Below are 26,385 nucleotides of genomic sequence, written 5' to 3'. Positions count from 1 at the left end.
GAATTCTGGAATCCTTTGGGAGGAAATAGGGTGGAGGGACAGGCTGGAGAGGATATGATGCTGGGAGTTTAAGAGAACTGATACTCTTGGAGGCCTTTGTTGATCCTTCGGGGAAGAGACTTAGGGACAGGAAGAACTTGGGATCAGGAGCATGGCTGCAAGGTATTTGAAACTTGTTGGGGAGCTGTGAGAGGGGAATTGGGTTAGGTAAGATAGGGGCACCAGGATCCTGAGTACTGGCATAATTGATTTCTGATATTCCCCAACCCCTTTCTGCTGTAGCCTCAGTTTCCTTATCCCTTAACGAGGAAGGGAGACAGGTCTGAGATCCCTGGCTTCTAAGGAAAATGGTTTCAGTAGCCCTTGGGGTAGGGATAGGAATGTTATATGTAATGAGTAGGATTGTTTTTAGCTTTCATGGAGTTATGGGTTTGGACAGAATGACTGTCACCCCCCACTACAACCCACCAGGGGCTACTAGAAAAGGAGGAATGAGGTCTTTAGGCTTTGGGTTCTTAGACCTGAGGCTATCCACAGCCTAGCTGGACTTTATCTAGAGTTTACTTCCCCTCTGGCCTGGGGTCCCTCTCATTATGGAACTGGGAAGTCCCCTGTCCTCATGTCCCAAAAGGCTTTAAAACTCGGAGATACAAGGAATGTGGATGAGCCATGTGGTAGAGACACACCCACCCACATTCCCAGTTGGGCTGGGGGGGGTTGGTATTGGGCGCCCTTGGCAGACCTTGGCTCCCCCTTCCCCCCAACCCCCTCAGGTGGCTCCACCAGGGCCCCTGCCCCTCACCTGAGTGCCATGGAATCCATGTTTGAGGACGACATCAGCATCTTGACCCAGGAGGCGCTGGGGTCCGGCGAGGTGTGGCTGGATGGGCCGGGGGGCCCTGTGCTGGGCAGTGACATGTGTTCTGCCTCCCACTTCGCACTCATCACAGCCTACGGGGACATCAAGGAGCGGCTGGGGGGGCTGGAGCGGGAGAATGCCACCCTACGGCGCCGACTCAAGGTGTATGAGATCAAGGTCAGGGGCCATCCAAGGCCTCCCTCCATCCCCACTCTTTCAGGGAGGGATCTTATCAAGGGCCCTGGTGGAGGAATCAGGTTATTGGTCCCATTGGTTTTCAGGGGTCCCCCAGGAGGGCTCTGCTATTGTGTTTTATTCGTGGGAGAGTGTGGAGAGATCAGATCACCTGATCCTCCAAAAAGGTTATCAAGGGAATGATCTGCCTCTTAGGGACCTTCAGTGGGAGGTTTTGGCTAGAGAATACAAAGATCTGGTTCATAGATCTCCCTCACTGAGGACACCTCTTGGTGGGTTCTGCTAGCGATAGACTTGGGAAATCTGGTGGGAAGATCCAGGCAGGACCATTCTGAGAGACATCTGAGAATGGTGTTCAGCCAAGGGTGCATGCCGGAGGCATGAGAGGGATTGGGAGAAGATTAATTAGGGATCTGGAGGAGGGGTCTGCTGAGACATTCTGGCAGCAGGAGAGGTGACCCTCAGGGATGGTACCGGTGGGTCAAAGGTCTCGATGGGTCCCTTTTGAGAACCTTCTTTTCTGCCTCTGCAGTACCCTGTGATTGGTGACTTTGGAGATGAGCACAACTTCTCTTTGTATGAAATTAAGGAAGGCTCCCTGCTGGAGGTGGAAAAGTCCAGTCTACAGCAGCGACTCAATCAGTTCCAGCATGAGGTGAGCCCTGTCCCCAGAGGATTGCCCTCCGCAGGTTCTCTCAGCTCTCCTCCCGGGGCGGATTTCAGATGTGATTGTACTTCTTCCCCCTGCCCAGAGTCGGCTGCATTCGCCCCTCCCCCTTCTTGCTGAGGTGGACGGCAGGGATGACAAACTAGGACCCCGAGAAACCCTCCACCAGGGCTATGGTCTTGGGATTAGGGCCCTTAGCTTTAACTAGCACTGAGCAAATAGGCCTCCCCACGCTGAATCCCGCAATGTTTAACTAAAGGTGAAACTACCTGCGGGTGGTCTGAAATAGACTACAACTGTGTGAAACTGATGCAACCCCGAGCCTCAGTTTCCTCATCTGGACAGAGGGAGATGATAACAGTTGCATTACTCCTTATATTTCCTGGGGAAAAAATGTGACAAATCCTAAGACACTGAAAACAATGCTGCGGCGTTTCTGCCAGCTTCTGACCCCACTGCTCCCTGTCTCCCCTCCCTCCGCTTCCCGGTTCCGGAGCAGCTCCAGAAGAGCAAGGAGCAGGAAGAACAGCTGGGGGAGATGATCCAGGCGTATGAGAAGCTGTGCGTAGAGAAGAGCGACCTGGAAAACGAGCTGGGGGAGATGGTGAGGCCGGGGGCGGGACGGCCGGGCCGGGCGGGCGCTCCCGCGGCTGGGTGCCAGCGGGGCGTCTCGGCGGGAGCGGGTGAGACGGGCTTGGGGACGCAGTCCGTGCCTCAGTGGTGCTGGGGAAGGAAGCGGGGAGCATGCTACGGAGTCTGGCTGCTCGGAGACTGGCCCAGACCCGGGAGGCTGGGGGGGGAAGTGCGCCCCGATCCCCGCCAGGGACGCGGGTCAGTGAGGGCCGGGGGGGGGGGGGGTCTGGGTCAGGACCGAACTCCCCCCACTCCCCGGCGTCCTGTCTCCCTCCAGCGGGCTTTGGTGGAGACGCACCTGAGGCAGATCTGTGGCCTGCAGCAGCAGCTCCGGCAGCACCAGGGAGGTGGGGACGGCGCCTTCCCCAGCCTGAGCCCTCCGGCAGCTCCTCCCCACGCTGACCCCGACCTTGACCTCCACTACCTGGCACTACGCGGAGGGCCTGGCCTTGGTCATGGTGAGATCCCCCTGAGGGCTCCCCCTCCTCCTTCCCCTCCCCCCCGATCCCGTGGGAACCCCTTCCGTCACCACACAGACACCACTGCTGCCCCGGGACTTCTCCCCCGCTCTTCCCGTTGCCAAACTAAAGGCCCCGAGCGTTTCCGCGATGGCCGGCAGAGGGCACTGCCCGCCCAGGCTCGGCGTTCTTTGGGCTGGGGCGCGGAAGGCGAGGACCTGGTTGAGAATTAGTATACCCTGGGATAGCGGAGGACCCCGGAGAGGGCGCTGAGATACTGGACAGAGGCGCCCCGCCCCCCGCCCCCCGCCCCCTCAGCTGCCCTCCCTGCCGGGCGGCTTGGATGCCGTGGGAGGGAGACCTCTCCTACTGCTCTGGATGTCTGATCGCAGAGGCTGGGGAAGGGGGGAGGGCGGGGAGGGCAGCCCCCGGCTTGGCCAGAGCTGACCTTGAACCCGCCCTCCCCCTTCCTCTGTCTGCTCTCTCTCTTGACCCCCGCCTGCCTCCCAAAGTGCTAGAGCCTTCCCTGGGCTGGCCCAGCCCGCCCAGTGTTGGGGAGCTGGAGAGGAGGCGGCTGGAAGAGGCTTTGGAAGCGGCTAGAGGGGAGGCGAGGGGGGCTCAGCTCCGGGAAGAGCAGCTCCAGGCTGAGTGTGAGCGGCTACAGGGAGAGCTGAAGCAGCTCCAGGAGAGCAGGGATCAGGTACGCCTCCCGGCACCACATCTGACCCTGGTCTGCCTCCTCTTTCCCAGATCCCCGGGATCCAGGTTGGGGGAGGGGCAAGATGAGGCACAAGGCGGGGGGGGGGGGGGGGGGGGGGGGGGGGGAAGAGACCGGGAAGGCCCTTTAGAAGCCACCTGGAAGCATCCAGGGAGAGCTGCCCTTCCCCCATACCAGTCATGCCCGTTTGCAGAGGAAGTCTGGTAGGCAGTGGGGTAGGGGGCTGTGCCCCAGAGACGAGATCCCATGTGTATTCGGTCTGAAAGTCTCGCTCTTTTGTGATTTTTATGTAATTTATATTCCAATTAGTAAAAAATCCATCTTCTCTTTCCCCCACCTTCCCTACCCTATCCCATCCCATTGAAAAAGAAAGAAAAACAAAATAATTGTGCGTCCTCAGACTTTCGCCTGTCCACACTGGCCATGTCCCCAAAAGCATGGCTAATATGCACAAGAGCCTCTCTCTCAGGAGGCGGGCAGCCGGTTTCGCCACGGTGCTCCAGGATTGTATCCTTCCTTCATCGCTTCCATCAGAGTCTGAAGTCTCTCAATGTGGTCTGCTCTTGCAATGTAAACTTTTCTCCCGCTCAGCGCTTTTTAACCTCTTCTCTCTTAGGATTTGGCTTCCAACCAATCAGAGCGGAGATGGCCTGGGTGAAGAGGGTTGGAGATGACCAGTAAGTTCTATGCCTCCCAGCCTTACCATCCTTTCCTTGACTCCAGTCAGGGCACCCGCCAGAACCCTCAGTGTCGATTTCATAATGATGATGATGGGGAGGGGCAGGGACCGGCCCTGTGATTTATTGTGTAGAGAATTTCCATGCAGAGTCTTCATTACCAAGGGAGACCATGACTGCTTTTCAGTGTCTCAGAGAATTGCTTGGGGAAAGGAGGTCCAGGATTAAGTGAATTGTCCAGGGTGACACAGCTAATATGTATTGGAGCAGATCATCCTGACTATGAAGTCAATCTATGCAACAACTTCTTTTCTTCTCCTCCTCCTCCTCCTCCTCCTCCTCCTCCTCCTCCTCCTCCTCCTCCTCCTCCTCCTCCTCCTCCTCCTCCTCCTCCTCCTCCTCCTCCTCCTCCTCCTCCTCTTCCTCCTTCTCCTTCTCCTCTTCCTCCTCCTCCTCCTCTTCTTTCTTCTATTCCTCCTCCTCCTTTTTCTCTTCCTCTTCTTTCTCCTCCTCCTCTTCTTCCTTCTCCCCCCCTCCTTCCTCCTTCATTCTTCCTTCTTCCTCCTCCTCCTCCTCAACTATGTTTTTGTAACATGTTATTCAATCATGTCTGATTCTTCATGACCATGTCCCCCCCAAAAGTACATCTCAATATGCACACTGAACCTATCACCCCTCTCTTAGGAGGTGGCAGCATGTTTCAACATGAGTCTTCTGGAATTGTATTTAGTCATTGCATTGATCAGAGTCTTTTAAGATTTTGTTTGTTTGTTGTTCTTCATGACCACATTTGGGGTTTTTCCTGGCAGAGCAGTTTGCCAGTCCTTCCTCCAGCTCATTTTACAGATGAGGAAACTGAGACAGACAACAATTAAGTGTCTAGTGTCACACAGCTAGTTAAGTTTCTTAGGTTAGATTTAAATTCAGGTCCTTCTAGCTCCAGGAATGGCACTCTATCCATTGTGCCACCATTGACTATATCACATTTTAATATATTCAAACAAATACACATAGTCCCATTATTCCAACAACTACATATTATCTATATTTTATAACTGAGGAAGCTGAGGTCTGAAAAGTGAAATGACTTACTTAGTGTCACACAGGTAGCACTGAGTCAGAAGTGGAATTCATACTCAGGTTTCTCTTGAGCCCTTAAGTCTCATGCCTTTTTCCAGTGCCCACTCTGCCTTTCCACACAGGGTTTAACTCTTCTCCTGCTCTCATGGAACTTTTGTCTCAGTGCCCAGCAGTTAAGGGGGAGCTGTTTGGGTTTCCTGAAGTGACTTTTTCTCCTCCTGTGGTTTTTCTATGGTGAGGTGGGAAGGAGGTGAGAGCTGGGGGTGGAGTTCGGGCTTGGGGAAGTTCCCTTAATTTTCTTTTCATGCCCAACCCTCTGCTCTTCTGAGAGTAGGATTAGACTGTTTCCTTGGTGGGATTCAGTTGCTTTGCTGCTGCCAATGAGCTGTGTGCCGATGGGTAAGTCTTCTGGCCCTTCATTTCTCATATACACCAGGATGTTAGGCTTAAGTCCTTCTTCCTTTCCTGCTAACAGAGAGGGATGAGGTCAGGCAGGAGCCATGTCTTTTCTCTGCTTCTGGATAGGGATGGGGATGGGGTATGTAAAAAGGGGAGGCACAGAAAAAAGCAGAAGCTCCCCTGGAGTCACACAGTAGGGGTAGGATTCCAATCTGTGAAGGGCACATTAAGAATCAGACCAAGACTGAAGCTAAGATAGGAGCAGGAGGGTTTGATATTATAATACTATCAAGGTCTCTTGGAGAGGACATGTGTTTATAGCATGAGGACTGGCTTCCCCATGGGCTGTGAACAATAACCAGGTTTTAAGTCATTTCTAATCTTGCCTTTTGAAAAGCTCAGAGTTATTCATGTTCAAACTTACTTCAAATCCTGTACTTACATGAGGTCGTAGCAAAGACTTCCTTCTTTTGGGTAGGAGAATTGGAGGCCCAGAGAGAATCAGGATCACATCACACAATGTGCCAAAGGCTTGGGCCTTTCAGAGTTCTGCCTATCAGCATTCACCTTCCTGGATTATCAGGACCACCTCTTTGCCTAAACAAATTAGGTCCTAAACTGATCTGGGATTCCTCATACACACATACCTTTGGGCAGGATGATGAAACCCTTCTCAGATAGAGGGGTAAAGGGATCAGTACTCAGAAACACACACACACACACACACACACACACACACACACACACACACACACACACACTGCACTCCACCATGACTTCCAGTTTCTATCCAAGCAATGTGGCCTTTGTCCAGAAAACCCTTTCTGAGTTGGGAATCCTAACACCTGGATTTCTTGCCACAAAACTTCCTTCATCTGTAGAATGAAGGTTTTAGACTAGGTGACTTCTAAAGGTTTTCCAGCTCAATGTTTTGTTCTAAGAACCCTTGTCTGCTCTCTCTATTAGAGTCTGTGTAGCTGCCTTGGGGACAAAAGAGAAAGATGTTTCTAGGTAAAGTGAGCATGAGGAGTTCTAGCTGTGAAGAGCCCCTTCCTTCTCCTTCATCCTTCTGCTTTCTTAAGTCACCTCTAACAGAGTGGGAATTCTCCTCTTTGTCTAGTTCCAAGGGCACTAGGAGAATCTGAGGGTCTTGGGAACCAGTCTTGGCTCTGTCACTGAGATGCTGGATGAATGCTGGTCTATCTTCTGGCCCACCTTGAGGAATGAGACCAGAAATCAATAAGTATATAAAGATGTAAGCCCTTAGGGCAGCCCAGTTAGAGGGAAGGGTGTCAAATTTCTAGCAGCTACTATATGAAAGTGTCCGTGAGAGATGAAAATTCACTCTTTAATTGTATAGGCAGAGGTCAGATCCAGGAAGATATTTAAAGAAGAAATCCTTTTTAAAAATATAATTTTGGAAAATAATGTTTGAAAGAGCTGTAATATATGGTTTTTATATATATTATATATACCTACACATATATACGTGTGTGTGTATACTTTTAATATTGTAAGTATATGAAGCAAGGTTAATTTGGCATTTCTCACTCTAGATGTATATGTGTATGTACATGGGTGAAGATACTAAGAATTAGAAGACCTGATTTCTTGGTCTAACCAATTTAGCTAACAATTAACTTAAGTAATCACACTTTGTGTGATATTGTGTGACTTTGGACCATTTCCTCTTTTAGGGCCTCAGTTTCCTCATCTAACCCCAATGGAGGGGTTAGACTAGATGGCCTGTGAGCCCTCTCTTGCTTTGGCACTCTGCTTCTATATTCTAAGGTTCCTTACATACCTATTGGGCAGGATGATGAAACCCTTTTCAGATAGAGGGGTAAAGGAATCAGTACTCAGAAGCAGTTTTAGAAGATACCCTCCTCCATACTGCACTCCGCCATGACTTCCAGTTTCTACCCTAGCAATGTGGCTTGGTCTTTTGTTTTTAAAGATTTTTTTTCTGCTCTGACGTTCTATGTCATGCTATAGTCTATATTCTAAGGTCCCTTTAACTGTGACATTATGTGGTCCCAATTCCTTCCCATAATTTTTGATACAAAGGATTTGATAATCCTTTAAGTTAATACAGTATGCTAAGAAGTCAAATGTTTTGTTTCTGGAAAGCACTTACAAATGTGTATGTGGTTTATCTAGGAACCAGAGTGAGGGCCTTGAGGAGCTCAGCTCTTACCCTGTCTTTTTCTATGACATACAAAGAACTTTATCTGATTAGCTAATTATTCTTCTAGAAAGAGAGGAGGAGCTTGAGGTTATGTGGAACCTGAAGGAACTGACAGAAAAGGAGAAAGAGGAAGAAGAGAAGGAAAAGGAGGAAGGAAGGAGAGGGAGGAGGGTTAGCAGAGAGAAGAAGAAGAGCAAGGGAAGGAGGGAGAGAGGAGGAGGAAGGGGAGAAAATGAAGGAGGACAAGGGCAAGGAAGGAGAGAATGGAGAAGAAGAGGAGGATGGAGGATGAAAAGAAGAGAAGAGGAGGAGAAGGAGGAATGGAAAAAGGAGGTAGAGGGAGATGAGGAGGAAGAAGAGAAGGAAGAAAGGAGAAAGGAAAAGAGGAGGAAGAGGCTATAAGTATGGCTACTGAACTGTCTATGCCAATGGCGGGGATGCTGCTAAGTAAGGATGGACACTAGGATTGTCAACACTAGGATGGCTGTTTTTGGATTGCCAAAGCTGGTTTCTGGGAAAGACAACTGATAAGATTGGATTGTTTTTGTGGGCAGGCTGAGTATGGTGAAGAGGGAAGAACACCCCAGTCAAAGTTAGAAAACCTGAGTTTTACTTACTATCAATGTAATCTTACAAGCTATTTTTCCTCTCTGAGCCTTGGAAGTTGGATAAAATTACTTCTAAATTCTCTTCCAGTTCAAAATTCTATGAAATGAATTAAGTAAAGTATTGAGTGGGGAAAGGGGAGGAGAAAGAAGATGCTCACTTGCAGTCCTTCCGATATCTTACAAACTTATGCCCGTTTCCTTTTCCTTTTCATTTTGCTGACTATAGTAATGACTGGGACTGTAGTTGGGCCCTGAGCCATTTAAGTTCTAGGTATGAGCCCTATTCTCCAGTCCTTGTTGTCAGAATTTGCACATTAAAGAGCCAGCAGTATTGGTGGGTCCATTGGAGGGCTTATTTTAGCTAAAAGAATCCAATATATGGAACTAATGACTTAAGGTTCTGGTTGCCAACCCCTGGCCTGGATGGCCCCTAAGGAAAAGCATCATGCATTGTGAATGATATAAGTATAACCACAAGGCCAAGAGTCCAGTGGCTTTGGGCAGGGCAGCTAGTTGGGGTAGTGGACTGCTCCTTACCTCCTCTCCATCTACACAAGAATTGCATTCTCCTCTAGCCTGGTATCCCATTGCTGTCATTGACTTTTTCATATCTAACTGCTGTTTTGCTTTGTTGGGCTCAAAGGAGACAAATTCTTAAGTCATGAAGACCATCATTCAAGCCTATTTCTCCCTCCTGAACTCTAACCAACTTCTGTCCATCCCTCACAAGCCAGTTTTCCACTTTCCTCTCCCTCTCTGTGCCTCCATCTCCCCGCTTTGCCACAGTGGACACAGCATTATGCTCCAGCTAACCCTACACAGGCATGTATCTCTGAGCCCTGAAAGGTGTGGGCAGCCTAAGGATGACAAGAGTTATTTAATCCTGGGAGGAAATCTTGTTAACAGTTCACTCCCACAGGTAGTTTTCTTATAAACCCAACTCCTGGGGCAGCTAGATGGTGCAGTAGATAGAGCTCGTGCTCTGATCTCAGACACTTAACACTTCCTAACTGTGGGACCCTGGGCAAGTCATTTAACTCCAATTGCCTCACCAAAAATTTTTTTTAATTAATAAACTCAGCTTTTCTAAACTCAGCTCCTTTTGGCTACTTACCTATTCCCTGTGTCCTCTTCTCTCCTTGTTACCTTATCCCTTCTCATCATTTAGAGACTTATGACTCAGGCCCAGGCCTGATCCAGTCCTTTCTCTCCCTCCTCAGCCTTTACCTCCCTTCTTCAAACACATTTAACATACCAGTCTATAACATAGTCTTAGAGATGGAAGGTACTTCCAGGCCATCAAATTCAGCCTTCCAGTAGATGTAGGAATATCTTCTACATTCTCTACTAGCCTCACTCAAATATGCCTAGAGGAATTTGTATTGACATCTTTTCTTTTTATGTCACCTTCATTTCCAAATAAGTCCCTCCCCTCCCCATCAAGGCATCCCTTAGAACAAAGAAAAAGGCAGGTCAGTCAGGAATACTGTCCCACAGCCATGATCCTCTACCTCTACTAAGAGGAAAAAAGAGTATATTTTATCAGCTCTTCTCCAACTAACTCAGTCATTAGAATTGCACAGAATTCTGCTGGGTTTTTGGTTTGTTCCATTTATGTCATTGTAATCACTGAGTATATTATTATTCTGGTTCTACTTGCATCATTCCACATTGTTTTCTATACTATCCTATACTTTTCTGAATTCTTCATATTCCTTGTTTTTATGATGCCATATTTGTTTAACATTTCCCTAACGAATGAGCATCTCCTTTGTTTCCAGTTCTTTGCTACTCAAAAAAGTTTATTTCACACAACAGCCTTTTAAACAGAAAATTGGCTATTGAACCCCTTAGATTCTCTCATTTCTAAGTTAGACATTACAAGTTCTGCTGGAGCTAGACTAAGTTCAAATCCAATCATAGTGTTTCCTAGCTGTATGACCTTGGACAAACCATTTAATCTCTGTTTCAGTTTCCTCATCTGTAAAATGGGAATGATAGGACTTACTTCCCAGGATTGTTATAAGAATAAAATGAAATAATATTTGTTTAGTGTTTGGAACATAACCTAGCACATAATAGGTATTTAAAAAATGCTTGTTCCTACTCTCTCATCCTGACCAGCTTAATCTGTTGTCAATATCCCTTCTAAATGTGAGGCCCATAATTGAACAGAGTTCACCTGATGGGTCCTCATTAAATGAGATATTTGTACAGTTCCTGGTATACTGTGGAAGATTAATTGATGCTTGTTCCCTTACTTTCTCCCTTTGACCAGGGTAGTGGACAATAGAAAGGTAATACCCTGTTTCAGAACTCTCTGCTTCTACTAATGAAGCCTGTGGAGGAATTTATCTTTTTTTACATAACAAGGTCTGGATTATAAAGGTGGCGGGTTATTTAGGCTATAGATTATCTCTCTTGTGATTTTTTTTAAGTTTAGGAGACATTAGTCTTTGAGAGCAAGAAGACCCTGGGAGGCTGAATAGTCTTTTCAGTGTTACTCAGCACATTTGACATTAGAAGCCCCAGCTGTCTTCCAATTTGATACTTCAGGAGATAGAACCATAAAGCAGAGTCCAAAGTTGCAGACTAAGGAAAGGGGACTGAATGGGAGTGAAGATTTCTTCTGATGTTTCCTTTTCTCCCTGAAGAACAATTTAGACATCTCCAGGGATGAGGTGGGACAGGCCTCAGGCTTAATTCCTCTCCCTGTAGCTGGAGCTCAGGGTTTCTGCCCCACTTTTTGCCCACTCCTTGTCTTATAGCTTCACCCCCTCCCTCTTTACCCACAAGTCTCTGCATTCACTGCGGTTGTTTATCAGAGGAGAGGTGTGAAGTCCATAAGAGAAAATGGAAACTCTGTCTCAGATAATGGCCAAGGGACAGTGTAGCATCAAATAAGGACTGAGCTCAGACACCCTTCATTCCCTCTGTGTCCTACTCCCTGACTCCCTTACAACTCCTGTTTGGAATCTACAGCCCTTTCCATCATTTCTCCTTCCAATGCCATCACTATATTGAGAATAGGGATATTGGGGTGTTTGAGGTGGCGCTTTATGGTTTGAGTTTCAGTGAATTGGGGAGTTTTAGAACCTTAGTCATTATAACTTTTCCCCTACTTCTAAATGAAGGGAAAGATGTCACACAGGGCTATCTCCCCAGACGGAAAATTCCCTGAGGGATCCCTCATGCTTGACACCAAATGACTGAGCAATTGATTTTTAATAGCATTTGATTCATGAAGATTTAATAGCCAGCTGTGCTAAAATAACTCTCTACTCCTTGTTCCTTAGAGTCCCTTCTTATTCTTTCTTCCTCCCTCTACCTAGGTGCCCTGTGTCCAAGGTCCAGGCTAGGAAAAAAACACTTGAGCTCTTAGAAGTGGGCTTTGGGAGGTCTTTGGGGGTTTCTCAGATCCTGAGAGGTCCTTTATGCAATTTTCTAGTTTGGCTATATTGCATAAGGTTTTCTGGAGGGGAGGAAGAAAAATGGGAAAAAGCTGCTCCTTAGACTGAGATTCTAGGAACCATCTGCTGGAGTTGGAGGGGCAAAGATGTGGGAGGTGGAGAAGGTGTAGGGGGGAAGCACCCTGGAGGAAGTGGTAGATCATTTGGTTGCTGTGCTTCAACTTCCTCCTTCTTCTCCTCCTCCTCCTCCTCCTGGCCCTATAACCTCAAAGTCCGCTCCACAGCCTTGGTGGCCCGGCGGCCTCCCCTGGGGTTAGGGGTAGGAAGGGCAAGGATGGGTGTGGCTGAACCATTGGTGGAAAGTTTGGTCTGTTGCTTCTCTGTACCCAGAGTGGGGGTGACCCAAGGACAGTTATGGTGAGGGGCTAGCTATAGAGCTGGGGATCAAGTCACTCACTTCAATTCTGGAACTTGATCCTAACTCTTACCTTACTCTTGATCTTGACTCTGACCCTAATTCTAAACCTTATCCTATTCTTGACCCTAATCCTTGTTTTGACTTTGGCAGTTTGGATTAAGTAATTTGCCCAAAATTATACAGTTAGTAAGTGTTTTAGGTGGGATTTGACTCCAGGGCACTGTGCCCCCTAGCTGCCCCTGCAGCAGAAAAAATTCTTTTTTTTTTTAATGGTTATTTTTTTTAATTAAAACTTTTTATTTTTCAAAACATATGCACAGACAATTCTTCAACATTAGCCCTTGAAAAACCTTATGTTCCCCCACCCTCTACCCTTTATGCCAAGGAGTCCAATATATGTTAAACATGATAGAAATATATGTTAATTATAACACAGTGGGTAGAACGCTAGCCCTGAAATCAGGAGACATGAGTTCAAAATTTGACCTCAGACACTTAACACTTCCTAGCTGAGTGACTCTAGGCAAGTCACTTAACTGCAATTGCCTCCGAAAAAAGAAAAAGAAATATATATTAAATCCAAAATATGCATACATATTTATACAATTATCTTGCCACACAAGAAAAATCAAATCAAAACAGAAACAAAATGAGATACAAAATAAAATGCAAGCAAACAACAAAAAGAGTGAAAATACTATGTTGTGAACCGCACTCAGTTCCCACAGTCCTCTCTCTGAGTGTAGATGGCTCTCTTAATTACTGGACAATTGGAACTGGTCTGAGTCATCTCATTGTTGAAGAGAGCCACATCCATCAGAATTGAGCTGAAACAAATTCTTGACCCTGACTTTACTCCTGACATTTTCCCTACTGGTTCTAATTCTAACCTTTATCCTGGATTGGACTGACCCAACTCTAATCCTAACAGGTAAAATACATAGCACACACTCCTGTGTAGATGCTAGGTGTCCAGTGGCGCATCCTGGTGTGGCTTTTCTAGTTCATTGATGCCACTTGATAACTGTTTGAACTTGAGCAAGACATGTCCCCTTCCTTCAACCTCACTTTCCTCCTCTATATAGAGAATGTAAGAATGCAGAATGTTTCATATTAAAGAAGAGAAAACAATCTATCGGGAGTCTCTGAAAGCCCTTCCAGTTCTAAAGATCAGTCTTCTGGATGTAATTTACACATAGTTATCAATGGCAGAGACCCCACTGGTTAGATCTCCTGCTTCCCATTTCAATGTTCTCCCTTGTCTATGTCCCAACAGGGAGTTGGACCAGATCATCTCTGGATGTCCTGTCCATTGCTAAGATCCACAATTTTATGATTTATTTTATGATTTGATGAAATATTAATTGAATCAATGAATGGATGAATTCATTTATTCTTTAATGGCTTGGATACCCATATTTGGAGCCCCTTAGCAACCCTGTGTTTTGGCCTTTGGATCTTCAGAAAGTGTTGGCTCAACAAAGTGAATCTGTAGGAATTGTGGCCTTTTTCTATTCAAACTAACCAGAGTAGACTTTGAGATAGTCCCATCTCTATGCAGCTCCACAAACCTATCTATTTAGCACTTTCTTTTCTGTGTTAAGAATATAAAGTCCTCTTAAGTCTTTCTACCCCAGGTTTCTTCTCCATGCATCCATCCATCCATCCACCCACCCACCCATCCATCAATCCAGGGCAGTTTGTGGGCATTGTTGATATTACCCTTTCTTAGGAGAATCTTGGTCTTAGAGTAAGGGGGAATTTGAGTTTTATCTCTGTGTTTGAGTAATATCTCTGATACTTAGCTGTATGTATGTAATCTTTCACTTGTAAAATGGGAATAATAATTTGCCTGTCATATCAAATGCTTCTTAATTCTTGCTATTATTATTAAAAGCAGTGAGGCGATGAAGTAGATGAAGTACTGTTTCTGAAGTTAGAAAGACCTGAGTTTCAAATTTGGCTTCAGATACTTCCTCAGCCGTGACCCTGGGCAAGTCACTTAACACTGTTTGCCTCAGTTTCCTCATCTGTAAAATGAGTTGGAGAAGAAAATGGCAAACCATTCTAGAATCTTTGCTGAGAAAACCCCAAAGAGTTGGACATAACTAAAATGACCTCACAACAATATTTATCATTATCATTTTCATTATCAGGCCAAACAAAAGCAGATGGAAGCAATGTAAATTTGGAGTAAGAGGTCCTTGGGTTTAAACTTGACTCTGCCACTGATTAGCTGTGTAACAATCTATTTTACCATTATCCATTTCATTACCCATAAAATCAGGAGGCTATAGTAGATGTCTAAGATCCCTCCCAGTTCTAAATCCTCAATCCTGGGATCTTCCATTTCTATTCCTTTCCCAATTCAATTTAATAAACACTTATTAAGCATGTAATATATACAAAGCTCTAAAATAATACAGATGAAAAATGGCCATTTCTGCACTCAAGGAGCTTATATTTCAGGAGGAGTCATATGTATCCGCATGTAGCTATGGTTCTGGATAAAATGTGATGAAGCAAAAGAGAAGACTAAACAGAGCATAGAAAGAAATTTAAGGAGACCGATAACTTTGATGAGGGGGAAAGAAAAACTCCACTCAAGTTTAGGCCAGAACCTCAGGAAATGGTGTGTGTTTTATGTACATTTTTCTGCGTGTTTGTGAGTTTTAGTTTAGTTTAGTTTAGTTTTTTTTTTTTTCCCCACTGAATTTGCAGTGTTTCCAACATGAGTCATGTTGCTTCTAGGTTTCTCCCACTGGGCACAATATGGCCTGGCATCTCAACCTGATTTTGTTGGGCATCTGGGGCACAATCCTGGGGGGGGTGGAGAGGAAAGAGATAGAGGATATTCAGAAGCCTCTACTTTTGGGGAGGTAGTCTTGAGCATAAAAAGGTGTGTATTTGGAGGAATAGGGAGTGTTCGTGGGAGAACTTCCTAAGAAGGCAACAGGACCTGTTTGGGGAAGGCCTATGGGAACCAATACTGTAGATAGAGAACAGTCTCAGTTCCCCCCATTGGCCCAGTATGTCCAGAAATAACTGGTAGTCTTTAGAGGAGGGCTTTCTCTTCCCTATCTTCTCTCCTTAAAGCTTCTCTTTCTCAATCTATTTTTCACTCCCTGTTTTACCCCAACCAGGAATTCTGGCCTCATCTTTTCCTTTCTCCCTCTCCCCTCCTTTTGTCTGACCAAGAAGGGGTGACAGCTCTCAGCCCTACTCTTAGATTGCAGTGTGACTGGCAGGATCTAGGGTGATGATGGCAGAAGCAGTGTTAGGAGGGAATAGAGAGGAAGGGAGAGGTGACAGGAACTTGGAAATCTAGACTGTCAGGTGAAGAAATAGAGGTACATTGGGAGATTTCCGAGACCCTGGGGTGAGAGCTGGGTGTGAAGGCACCGACCTGTATCTGTCACCTGAAATCTAGGCAGATGGGACAAAGGTGGAGAGGACCATAAAGTGTTTGGGCTGTAGAAGGGACATAATATAATCCAATCCCTTTAATTTGCAGAAGAGGAAAGTGAGGCTCATTATCATTTCATTGAGAACAGGGGCTTTTACCTTTGTATCCCAGTGCTTAGTACAGTGCTAGACACAGAGTAGGTACTTAATTATTTATCAACTGACTAAATGACAACAATGAAGTTAAGTGACTTATTGAGCTTACAAAATGGGTTAGAATTGGGTGGACTCCTGACTTTCAGGAGTCTAGGGTATTTTTTTAAACTACATCTCAGCTGTCTTTGGCTGGTGGATAAATTAATCAATCAACACCTTGGACAGTGTCCCCTGTGGGGTAGAGCTAGGCTGAATTCTGGGGCAAGGAGGAGTAACGGTCCCTACTTTAGGGAGGTTCCAGACTGACTTGGGAGGTACTCAGGATTTCAGAATACTTAAATATGCTGAGCATGTTGTGAGGTTACTTGGGGGATGAGGCAGGGCCTGCAGAGTGCAGAGGCAAAGAGGGAGCATTCTCTCTCCTGCCAGCCATCCCTCTTACCCTGGATTTCTTCATCTGTGCCCACTCTTCATTCTAGAAGGGATCATAGTGATGAAAGTTGGAAGAGACTCTTGAGTTCATCTAATTTATTGCCTTTGTTTTCCCCTTTAATTTTTACCTTTAACATTATTTTTTTAATTTGGAGCTCCAAATTCTCTCCCTTCCTTTCCCCCTTCCCCACCCATTGAGAAAAGCAAGCAATAAGCTATCAATTATATGTGTGAAGGCAAAACATAAATCTTCTTATTTTTTAACCAGTAGGGGAAAGGAGAACTTGAGTGACTTGACCAAAGTCACAATGGTAATAGGTAGTGGAGACAGAAAGAAGCCCACCCTTCTTTAAAATATTCTATTTACTATTTTGGACCAGGACACATTTGGGTGGACTCTTTCTGGGAAAAGAATTCTCTAGGGGCAGGCTGGTTTCCTTTGGAGACTCAGGGCCCTAATTTTCCCTTCACTAGCAGGAAAATGAATTGAATGAGTTAAAAATAATGTTGCTGTTTAAGGGGGTTTTGTCCCTATCCACCCTTAGGCTCCTCTACCAACCCAGCCTGATGTTCAAACAAGTGAGCCACTCAGTCATTCTTTCTGGTAGCCCAGCTTTTCCTGCCCTCTGAAGCCCTAACCTCATCCACTTCCCCTCCACTGTCCCAGCACTGCTCTCCCCCCCAAGTGTTTATTGAAAACAGTTCAGAGGGTTCTAATCTCTGAGTTTGTAAATCACTTTAGATCTTGGATCTCATTTTATCCTCATAACAGTCTAGTGAGACCGATATTATCTTTATTATTAGATCCATTTTACAGATGAGGAAACTTGAGATTCAGGAAATGCAATATCACACAGTGAACAAGTACCAGCTCAAGTCTTTTTAAGTCAAGTCCAGTGTCTCCCCCTCCCCAACATGAGATAATAGGTTTGGTTTGTTTTCTCCTCTAGGACTTATTCACACAGCAAAGCAAATTCACAAAAAGGACACCACAGTGAAGGCATTAGAAGTGAATATAGATGGTTCTGTCCAGCAAAGATTGTCTGGATGGTGCCCAAGCTCTTTATTCTTATGTAGCAATGGTTCCCCTGGCTGAGTTTGTAGCCATTCAGAGACTATGTTCTTTACAGTGGAAACCACACTTGTCATAGGATCATAGATTGAGAAAAGACCTTTGAGTCTCACTCCTTACTTTTAGTAGTTGAAGAAACTGAGTCACTGAGAATTTAAATGACATGCATAAGGCTACCCATTGCAGTAAGTGTCTGAGGCAGAATTTGCCCTATCCATTGAAAATTTGCATTTAAGTCTTGGCTGAGATATTTTTTAATTAGCTGTTGATTCTGGTTCAGAGATAATATGATCCAGTGGATAGAAGAAGAATCAACTTAGAATGAGGAAAAACTTTGATTCAAATTTTTTCTCAGATAGTTATGGGCTGTGTGACTAGGAATGCCATTTAATCAATGACACCTGATGTTATAGAAGAGACAGATTCTTGATATATTGATGTGATCCTAAGTCATTTTAATCTGGGTCTCAGTTTTTCCATCTGTAAAATGGAAATATTTATACAATTTGAGGAAAGTAATACGTAAATCTTAAAAAGACACAGAAATGTGAGCTATTTGTTAATATAAATGTAAGTTATTGAATTATTCTCTTGACCTCTAGAATATTTTGACCCTAAGAATGTCTCTGGTTTATGCCAGAATTTATAAAACCTCACAAGGTTATTTGGCTTTCTCTTTCTCCAATTCCCCCTTTTGCTCTCCCCATCTGCTTTCCTAGTCTTCCCTTAAAGGCTAAACTGTGTTTATGTCCTGGATAAAAAAGTTCAGACCCTCAGGTTCTAAAAAGATTTCACTGCCCTCAACTGGCCTCTTTCCCAATAATTTTTGTAATTTATCTGTGGAGATAGCATGTGGCATTGGGAAAGAAGGGAGTGTCTTTTTATTTTTATTTTCAATTAGGAATTTAAAAAATAATATATTCTCCCACCTCAAATAAATTAAAATAAAAAAGCCCCTAATACATAACTATATAGTCTGGGAGGAAAAAAACTTGCATATTAACTATCTTGGAAAATTGTCTCTGCCTTGTACATTTGTCACCTCACTGATAGGAAGTTTGTGTTTCATCTTCACTATACTGGACTTATATATTGGTCAGAATTCTAAAGTCTTTCAAATTTGTTTTTCTCTATAGTATTATTGTCATGGTATAAAATTGTTTTCATTGAACAATTGTTCACTTTGTTCTCCATCAACTGATGGAGTTAAAGATACTTCCAGTTTTCTCTGAAGCTATCTATTTTATCCTTCTTTATGGTGCAATAACATTCCATTTATTTACATGCCATGTAAGGATACACCAGTAGTTGCCAGTTTTTGACTACTACAAAAAATAAGCTATAAATATCTTTGTACATATAGATCCATTTCCTCTTTCTATGACTTCTTTGAGGTATAGCTGGTTCAAAGTGTATATATACAAGTTTGGTAATGTTCTGGGCAGAGTTCCAACTTGCTTTGCAGAAAGGCTAAGTCTACCAGCAGTAAACTGGTGTCAGTTTTCCTACTGCCCCTCTAGCATTTATAATTTTCTTTTTTTTTGTCAATTATGCTATTCTGATAGGTATGAAATAGAACTTCAGATTTGCTTTTATTATTTCTCTCTTAATTATTAGTGATTTAGGGCCTTTTTTTCCACATGATTGTAGATAGCTTAAATTACTTCCTTTGAAACTTGTTCTTTGACCATTTATATATTCGAGATCTCCATCATTTTTCTAAGTTCCATTCGTGACTATTATGCTTATTAAGTATTATATATTACATGTCATTTCCCATCTCTGAGCTTCAATTTTCTCATTGGTCAAAGAAGGGAGTCGGACTAAGTGGTCTCTTACTTCTGATCCCTTCTAGCCAAGGTGTGATTGCAAATTTTTTCAAGTGGGGCTAACACACGTGGGACCCTAGGAGTAAGTGGGTAGTCTAATAGGGGAATTGTTTGGGGGTTCAGAGGAAAGTCCAATTAAGATTGCGGGGTAATGTGTCTATTTTGGACCCAGCTTTCTTCCTTCCTCTTGTTGCCCCTCAGGGACACCGTGGCCAATCAGAGATTAAAAGTTCTAAGAGATCTCTAGATCCCCATGATGATGCCTGAGCCAGAGCCTTGACTGCCCCTTACTAATTAGAGCTCCAAACCCTAATCATCCTGTGATCATAAGATATATGCAAGACTTTGTCCGGACTCCATGCCTCATTTTTCTGCACGTTCCATAGGGTTAACTTGGCTCTGGCCTACACAGAACTGACCGAGGAACTGGGCCGGCTCCGGGAGCTCAGCTCCCTTCAGGGGAGGATTCTGCGGACGTTGCTGCAGGAACAAGCCCAGAGGAGCGGTGAGCGAGCCCTGGGTGAGGAGCAGGTGGGAAGGGGCAGGACTAGAACCTGGACTAGCTAGATTCTGCGGGGTCACGGCAGCCATTCTGAACCTTGTCCCAACCTTAACGGCTTTCCTTGCATGCTGGGTCTTTCCATTTCCCTGGGGTGGGAAGGCTCGACTTTCCCCTCATCCTCCCATTCCATCCTGTTTTCCTTTTCAGGCCAAAGACACTCCCCTCTCTCCCAGCGCCACACCCCATCTCCACAGTGCCCTTCGCCGTCCCCGCCGGCTCGGGCTCCCCCGCCCGGGCCCCAGTGTCAGTCCCCAGTCCCCCAGCGCCGCTCCCCTGTCCCGCCGTGCCATTCCCCCCAACAGCGCCGCTCCCCCGCCTCGCCGTCCGGTCCATCCCCTGCTCACCAGCGCCGCTCCCCTGTGCCTCTGCCGCCCCCCCCACCATGCCAGTCCCCGGCCCCCCAGCGCCGCTCTCCTGTGCACCCTCCCTGCCCGGCTCCCCCGCCTCGGCCCCCACCAGGGGAGAGGACTCTGGTGGAGTTGGCCTATGCCAAGCCCCCCAGTCACCACGTGAAAGCCGGCTTCCAGGGGCGCCGTAGCTACTCGGAGGTGGCGGATGGGGCGGGCTACGCGGGAGCGTGGCTGCAGGCCGAGGCCTCGACGCTGCCCAAGCCCCGACCCTACGGCGGGGAGCTCTACAACCCCAGCCGGCCTCTCAGCCCCCGAAGCACCTTTGAAGGCATCCGGCTTCGGTTTGAGAAGCAGTCTTCAGAAGAGGAAGAGTGGGCTGTGCCCAGCCCCCCCAGCCCAGAGTCAGGCACTATCCGCTGTGCTTCTTTCTGCGCCGGCTTCCCCATCCCCGAGACGCCCACTGCTGCCTACACCCACGCGGAACATGCCCAGTCCTGGCCGTCCATCAACGTGAGTGAGGGCTGGGGAGGCCGAGGCGGGGGAGGGGGGGATGGGCGGTCACAGAGTGCCCACTCTCTTCAAGTCCCCAGCACTTGGACAAACAACAGGCCTGAGAGCCCACAGAGCCACCAAAATACCCAATGCCAAACTAAGTTTTTTTTTTTTTTTCTTCCCCCCCCCAGCTCAGGCAATTGAGGTTAAGTGACTTGCCCAGATTCACACAGCTAGGAAGTGTGAATGTCTGAGGCCAGGTTTGAACTCAGGGCCTCCTGACTAAAGGCTGGTGCTCTATCCACCGAGCTACCTAGTTGCCTCAGTTCCTCCCTCCAAGGACTTGGAGTGTACTGGGGTGGGGAACAATGTATAGCACAATAGAGACCATAATAGCAAAGGAAAACTCCAGCTCAAACCCCCAGGGAGAATTGGCAGAGGGAGCCATTGCTTTCACCTGAAGCCGATCAGGGCAGCCTTGACGGATGAGGTGGCCCCCGGAGTAGGGCCTTGAAAGAAGAAAGGAAACAAGCATTTGTTAAGTGCCCGCTAGGAGTTCATAGTCTTACAAATGTCTCATTTTATTTTCACGATAATTCTGGGAGGTGGGTGCTGTTATCAGCCTCCTTTTACAACTGAGAAAATGAAAGCAAGCAGGTTAAGGGACTTGTGCAGGATCATATAGCTTGGAAGTATCACAGACAGGATTTGAATTCAGCTTGAATTTTCTGACTCCAGACCCAGGAACTGTCCACTGTGCCAGCTCAATTCAATGTGTGTGTGTGTGTGTGTGTGTGTGTGTGTGTGTGTGTGTGTGTGTGTGTGTAAAAACCCCGAGAGAACCTAGAAGCTCCAGCCTCCGTGATCTAGAAGCTCCAGCCTCCGTGATCGGGAGGGTTTCTAGACTGAATGATGCTGTCAGTGAAAATAGGAGAGTAGAGAAGTGGGAAGATGAACGAATTAGTCCATAAACTTTTATTAAGCACCTAAAGTATGCCTCTGTGTTTAATCGTTGGGAATGCAAAGAAAGGCAAAAGACGATCCTTGCACTTAGAATCTGGAGGGAGAGAGACAACATATAAATGACTATATACAAACAAGATACATAATAAAATATGTAATTATATAATTATTTTGTTTTATATATGTGCAATTATGTAATAATTATTTAATATATGGTATAGCATAATGTATAATAGATTGAAAATAATCAACAGTGGGGGAATCAGAAAAGGCTTCCTGTGAAAAATGAGATTTTAGTTTCGATGTGAAGTTCAGTTTTGCACTTGCTGAGTTCAAGATTCTTGTCCTGGAAAGGTGTCTAGCCAGGGACATTTCAAAATTGAATATCAGAAGAGAGATTGGGATTGGGATTAATAGATTTATATCATCTACATAGAGATGATTGAAGTCATGGAGAGTGTGTAGAAAGAGAGAAGAGAGAACTGATGTCAGCGCTGTCAGAGATACCATATTTATGGGGCAAGTGTAGGAGAATATGGAAAGCACTTGTAGGAATCAGGGGTCAGGAAACTGAGAGCAAAGACTAGAGAGTAAAAGGAAAAAGTGAATAGTTCCTGCCCTCAAGGAGCTTACATTCTCCTGGAGATATATGGTGCCTCAGTTAAGAAAACAATGGAAACCAAGGGAGGAAAGAGTTAACTGTAGAAAATGGTAGTTAAAACAAGGATAGACTGAGAGGAGGACATTGAAGAGTCAGCTGGCCAGGCTGGAATTTGAGGAGGAATAGAGGACTGATCCCCATGCTCTTTATAATGCAAGTGGACCAAAGGCATTTATTAGAGTATCTAACTGTGTTCTAGGCACTGGGGATACAAAACAGAAAAATGTAAGTTTATATTTCCTATCAATTTATTTTTGTTCATTAATGTTTAATATTTATTAAAATCTTTATTATTTATATAAATATATTTATTTACAATATTGTATATTTATCTATATATCCTAAAGTTTATATTTTAGTATACTGATATGTAAGTTGAGTTGAGGTGGGACCCAGGAGTAAGAAATAAGGAGAAAGTGGGGGAAAGTATGATGATTGGGGGTGGTGCAAAGAGAGTCCTCAGGAATGACCCCTTCTTTCTCCCTCTCCCTGCAGTTGCTAATGGAGACTGTGGGTTCAGACATCCGAAGCTGCCCTCTCTGTCAGCTGGGATTTCCCGTTGGGTACCCAGACGATGCACTCATCAAACACATTGACTCGCACTTGGAGAACAGCAAGATATAAGGCACACCCACCCTCCCCTCGTTGACCATTCATTTTCTCCCACCTCTTCAGACCACCATTTCCCCTACTTTGAATGCTGCATGATTCTCGCAGGATCCGTCCTCCCTTACCTCTGCTACTCTGGCCAAGTGTGCTGTCTCTTTACCATGCTGCCGGTCACCATATAGCTCTGGCTCATCCTAGGAGGAGCTGCCAAGATCTACTCCCTGCCCCTTCCACCCCTTCTCTGGCTTCTTTACAGGGAAGTGGGGGACTGGGATGGAAAGGGTCAGGGTGCTCCATCTCCCTGTGAGTCTCTTTGTCCTTCCTGTTCACAAATTGTGTTGGATGCAGTAAAATCTCCAGTGTTGTTGGGCTAATGGGGGAGGGGGGAAGGAAGGGGATTTGTGAACTCCGAAAGGCCCCAGCCCACCCTGGAGATGTGTCTGTGATGTGTTGTAGCTCTGCCACATTTCACCCCATTTTAGTCCTCCATGCCCCACTCTCATTCCAGGTCCTCAGCCCTGCCAGGCATTGATGTCAGATGCCAACTCTTCCCTATGCACTGAGTCTCCTGGAGTGGGGTTCCCAGGGGAGAAAATACCAGATATAGCCACCCCCTCATCCCTCTCCTTCTGTACATGTTTGTCCTCCATCCATCCCAGGGCTACCTCTCCCTATACTATTCCTAGAAAGGTCTTCCCTCTCTCCCTTCTCCCCTACTCCCAACTGCCCCCCAGCAGGGATTGGATGATTAACTGCCTTCCTGGACCTGAGCAGAATAGCAGAATATTTTGTGTGTGTGTGTGTGTGTGTGTGTGTGTGTGTGTGTGTGAGAGAGAGAGAGAGAGAGAGACAGACAGACAGACAGACAGACAGAGACACAGAGAGAGACTGAGTAGTGATGGGGTTGCATTAGGAAGATACCCTGGATGTTCCAGCTTAGGTTGGCAGGGTCTCCCCCTTCCCCCCCAAATGGGTACCATTTGTTTCAACTTGCTGGATCCAGAGGCTCAAATGTCTGCCTGATTGAGTTCCTGGAACTTTCACCTCACATAGTGGTGGGGCAGATCCCCCCTCTCTTTTTGCCCAGACCCCATTACCACAAGTGCCCTGGGAACCCAGAAAGGGCTGGTGCCAGATCAGGCATGGACATTGGCATTGCTTCCTGGGTGTCAGACCGGATTCCTGTAAAGTGGGTGGGTTGGTAGGCAGCCCAAACTGTTCCCCAGTGCCCACATGGGCACCTGGACCCAGCCCAACCCTGAGAATTATTGGCCAAGGGCAGGCTGCTGAGATCTGCTTCAAAAAAGAGCTAACTCCCTTTACTGCTTCCCCTCCCCACCTCCCACCCACACTCCCTCTGTAAAATCTACCTCAGAGTTGATAAATCCCAGAAGGATGGTTATGAGGGGACGGGCTAGGGGGGAGGGAAGACCCCCAGGGCCAAGAAGGGGAACTCCCCACAGCGAGAGCCCGACCCCCCAGTGATTAGACCAACTTCCCCCCTCCCCCCACAACCACTACTTGGTGGTCAGAGGAGGAAGAGTGCTGCTTTCAATGCATGTACAGTTCTGATCCAACTCTTCCAGAATCCCCCTGACCATCACAGCCCTCCCTGACCTCTGGTTTCCTAACCCTCTGCCTCTATTCTGGGGGTGTTGGGTATGGATGCAAGAGGGAGAAAGGCTGCAAGAACTCCAGAGACACATGGACCTGGCTGTATCATCTGGACCTGAAAGTTCCCCTGGAGGAGGGGAAGAGGCACAAGAGAGGAGGGAGAGGGGGGCCCTGTGCTCTGTGAACAAAATAAAAGTCCAAATAAAAATCACCTGTCCCATGTGCATGATCCCGCTCCTTCCCCTTTGGGAAAAATATTGGTTCCATGCCCCCTCCTTTTTGCTTCATCCTCCTCTCCAACATAATTCAAAGTAGTACCTGAAAGAGGCAGGCAAGCTAGTTCTTATGGATGGAGAGAGTGTCATAGATAACAAGGAGATAATCTCCAGATTTTGTGGTTTCCAAAATGTATTCACGTGACCTTAAAGGGGTCACACGAATAGAAAGGGAAGAGCACAGATTTTCTAAAACAGTCATAAAGAAACTCCAAGAATCCCAGAAATCCTTGATGCTTATATTTTAACAGCTTGTTGGTATAGTCAGTTGCTCCTTTGTTGGCATTATGCCCATTATCTGTAACTACTTTAATTTCTCCTTTTCCATGTTACTCAAGGGTGAGCAAAAACGGAAAGGGGAGACCTATGACATTGAAATCCTTTTCTCTTCCTCTGCCCCCAAAGAAGGGGTAAGCCAAATAGTTAAGAAAAAGAGGTTGGGCAGCTTTGTTCAGGATAGAGCTCTGGTCTGAGAGGTCAAACTATTTTTACTCAACTTGAAGTGGTAGGAAAAGCTAAAAGGACTTCGACCACATAGCCCTTTGAAGCATCTACTCTTTTTGGTCTGAACCAGGGGTGTGGTTCTGGAGGGCATATGTGTATGCACACAAATTTTCAAGTTTATTTTGCTTGAACAGTTTCTTAATTCTAAATAGCTAACAAAACAATCCCTGATTTTTTTAACTATTTGGATTTCCAAGGGACAAATGCTTAATGAAAATGTTAACTGGCTTTTGTAGGTTAGGGATTATCCAGTATAGATAGCCTTGATCTAAAATGTCCTGAATCCCTAGGACATTGGACCCAACCATCAACAAAATCAAAAATACATGAACAAAAAAAAAATTTAATAGATTTTTATTGACAAAACATATGCATGGGTAATTGTTCAACATTGGCCCTTGCAAAAAAGTCTGTTCCAACCTTTCCCCTCCTTCCCTCACCTCCCCCCCCCCAGATGGCAGGTAGTCCCATACATGTTAAATAGAACAAAAAATTTTGATCATTTTGTGTTTTAGACTTATCTATGGGATAACATGCCTCTATATGAGACAGCAGCCTCTAGATTGGAGAGTTGGCTTTCTTTACCCACATCCTCAGTAGACACTGGGCTACACATAATTTCCTTTGGTCCCCATTCCAACCACCTTTAGGTTTAGCTACCTGGTTATGCTCAAGAGGTATGGCAGGCCTTGGGGCTTACCAGATTTCATCTTAATATAGATGATAAGTTTAAAATGAAAAGAGATTCAAGTCAGAGAGCATTGATCTCATCAACCATCTAGAAAAATACATCTGAAAATAACTAACTATAGCATGCCCCACATGTAGGTATTTAGACCTCCAAAGAGTGGGAAGCCACTACATTTCAAATTGTTGTGCCTTGGGAGGGTGACAAAGTTTGCATGTTATAACAGTCCTTGGGGTCAAAGACCTATGACAAATAGCTTTCCTACTATAGCACAAAGAATCTTTGGGGTTTTTCTTTGTCTTTTTAGTTCAGAGTCTCCTTTTGCTTCAGTTCTTGAAAAATGTCAGAGGACTTAGGTTCACTGACCATGTGCTCTTAGGTAAGTCACATCCTCTCTGAGCTTCCTCTTCTCATTTAAAAAATGAAGATATTGACACTAGGTGACCCATAACATTCTCCCCAG

The 26,385-nt window shown here is 45.7% G+C and overlaps 1 protein-coding gene across 1 annotated transcript; it reads left to right on the top strand.

The window, feature by feature from the left end:
• Positions 1–752: 752 nt before the first annotated feature.
• On the top strand, positions 753–24,666 carry TBKBP1 (TBK1 binding protein 1). Its single transcript, XM_074261316.1, is given in 10 exon segments — positions 753–1,036; positions 1,587–1,709; positions 2,221–2,325; positions 2,632–2,812; positions 3,325–3,512; positions 4,147–4,171; positions 4,174–4,207; positions 19,591–19,709; positions 19,914–20,626; positions 22,728–24,666. Coding segments are annotated over 10 exon segments (1,842 nt in total). The 5' UTR covers positions 753–811; the 3' UTR covers positions 22,857–24,666.
• The last annotated feature ends 1,719 nt before the right edge of the window (positions 24,667–26,385 follow it).

This window comes from Sminthopsis crassicaudata, chromosome 4 (genome assembly GCF_048593235.1).
Source record: "Sminthopsis crassicaudata isolate SCR6 chromosome 4, ASM4859323v1, whole genome shotgun sequence".
NCBI classification, from domain to species: domain Eukaryota; kingdom Metazoa; phylum Chordata; class Mammalia; order Dasyuromorphia; family Dasyuridae; genus Sminthopsis; species Sminthopsis crassicaudata.
This window is presented reverse-complemented; position numbering and strand designations above follow the sequence as displayed.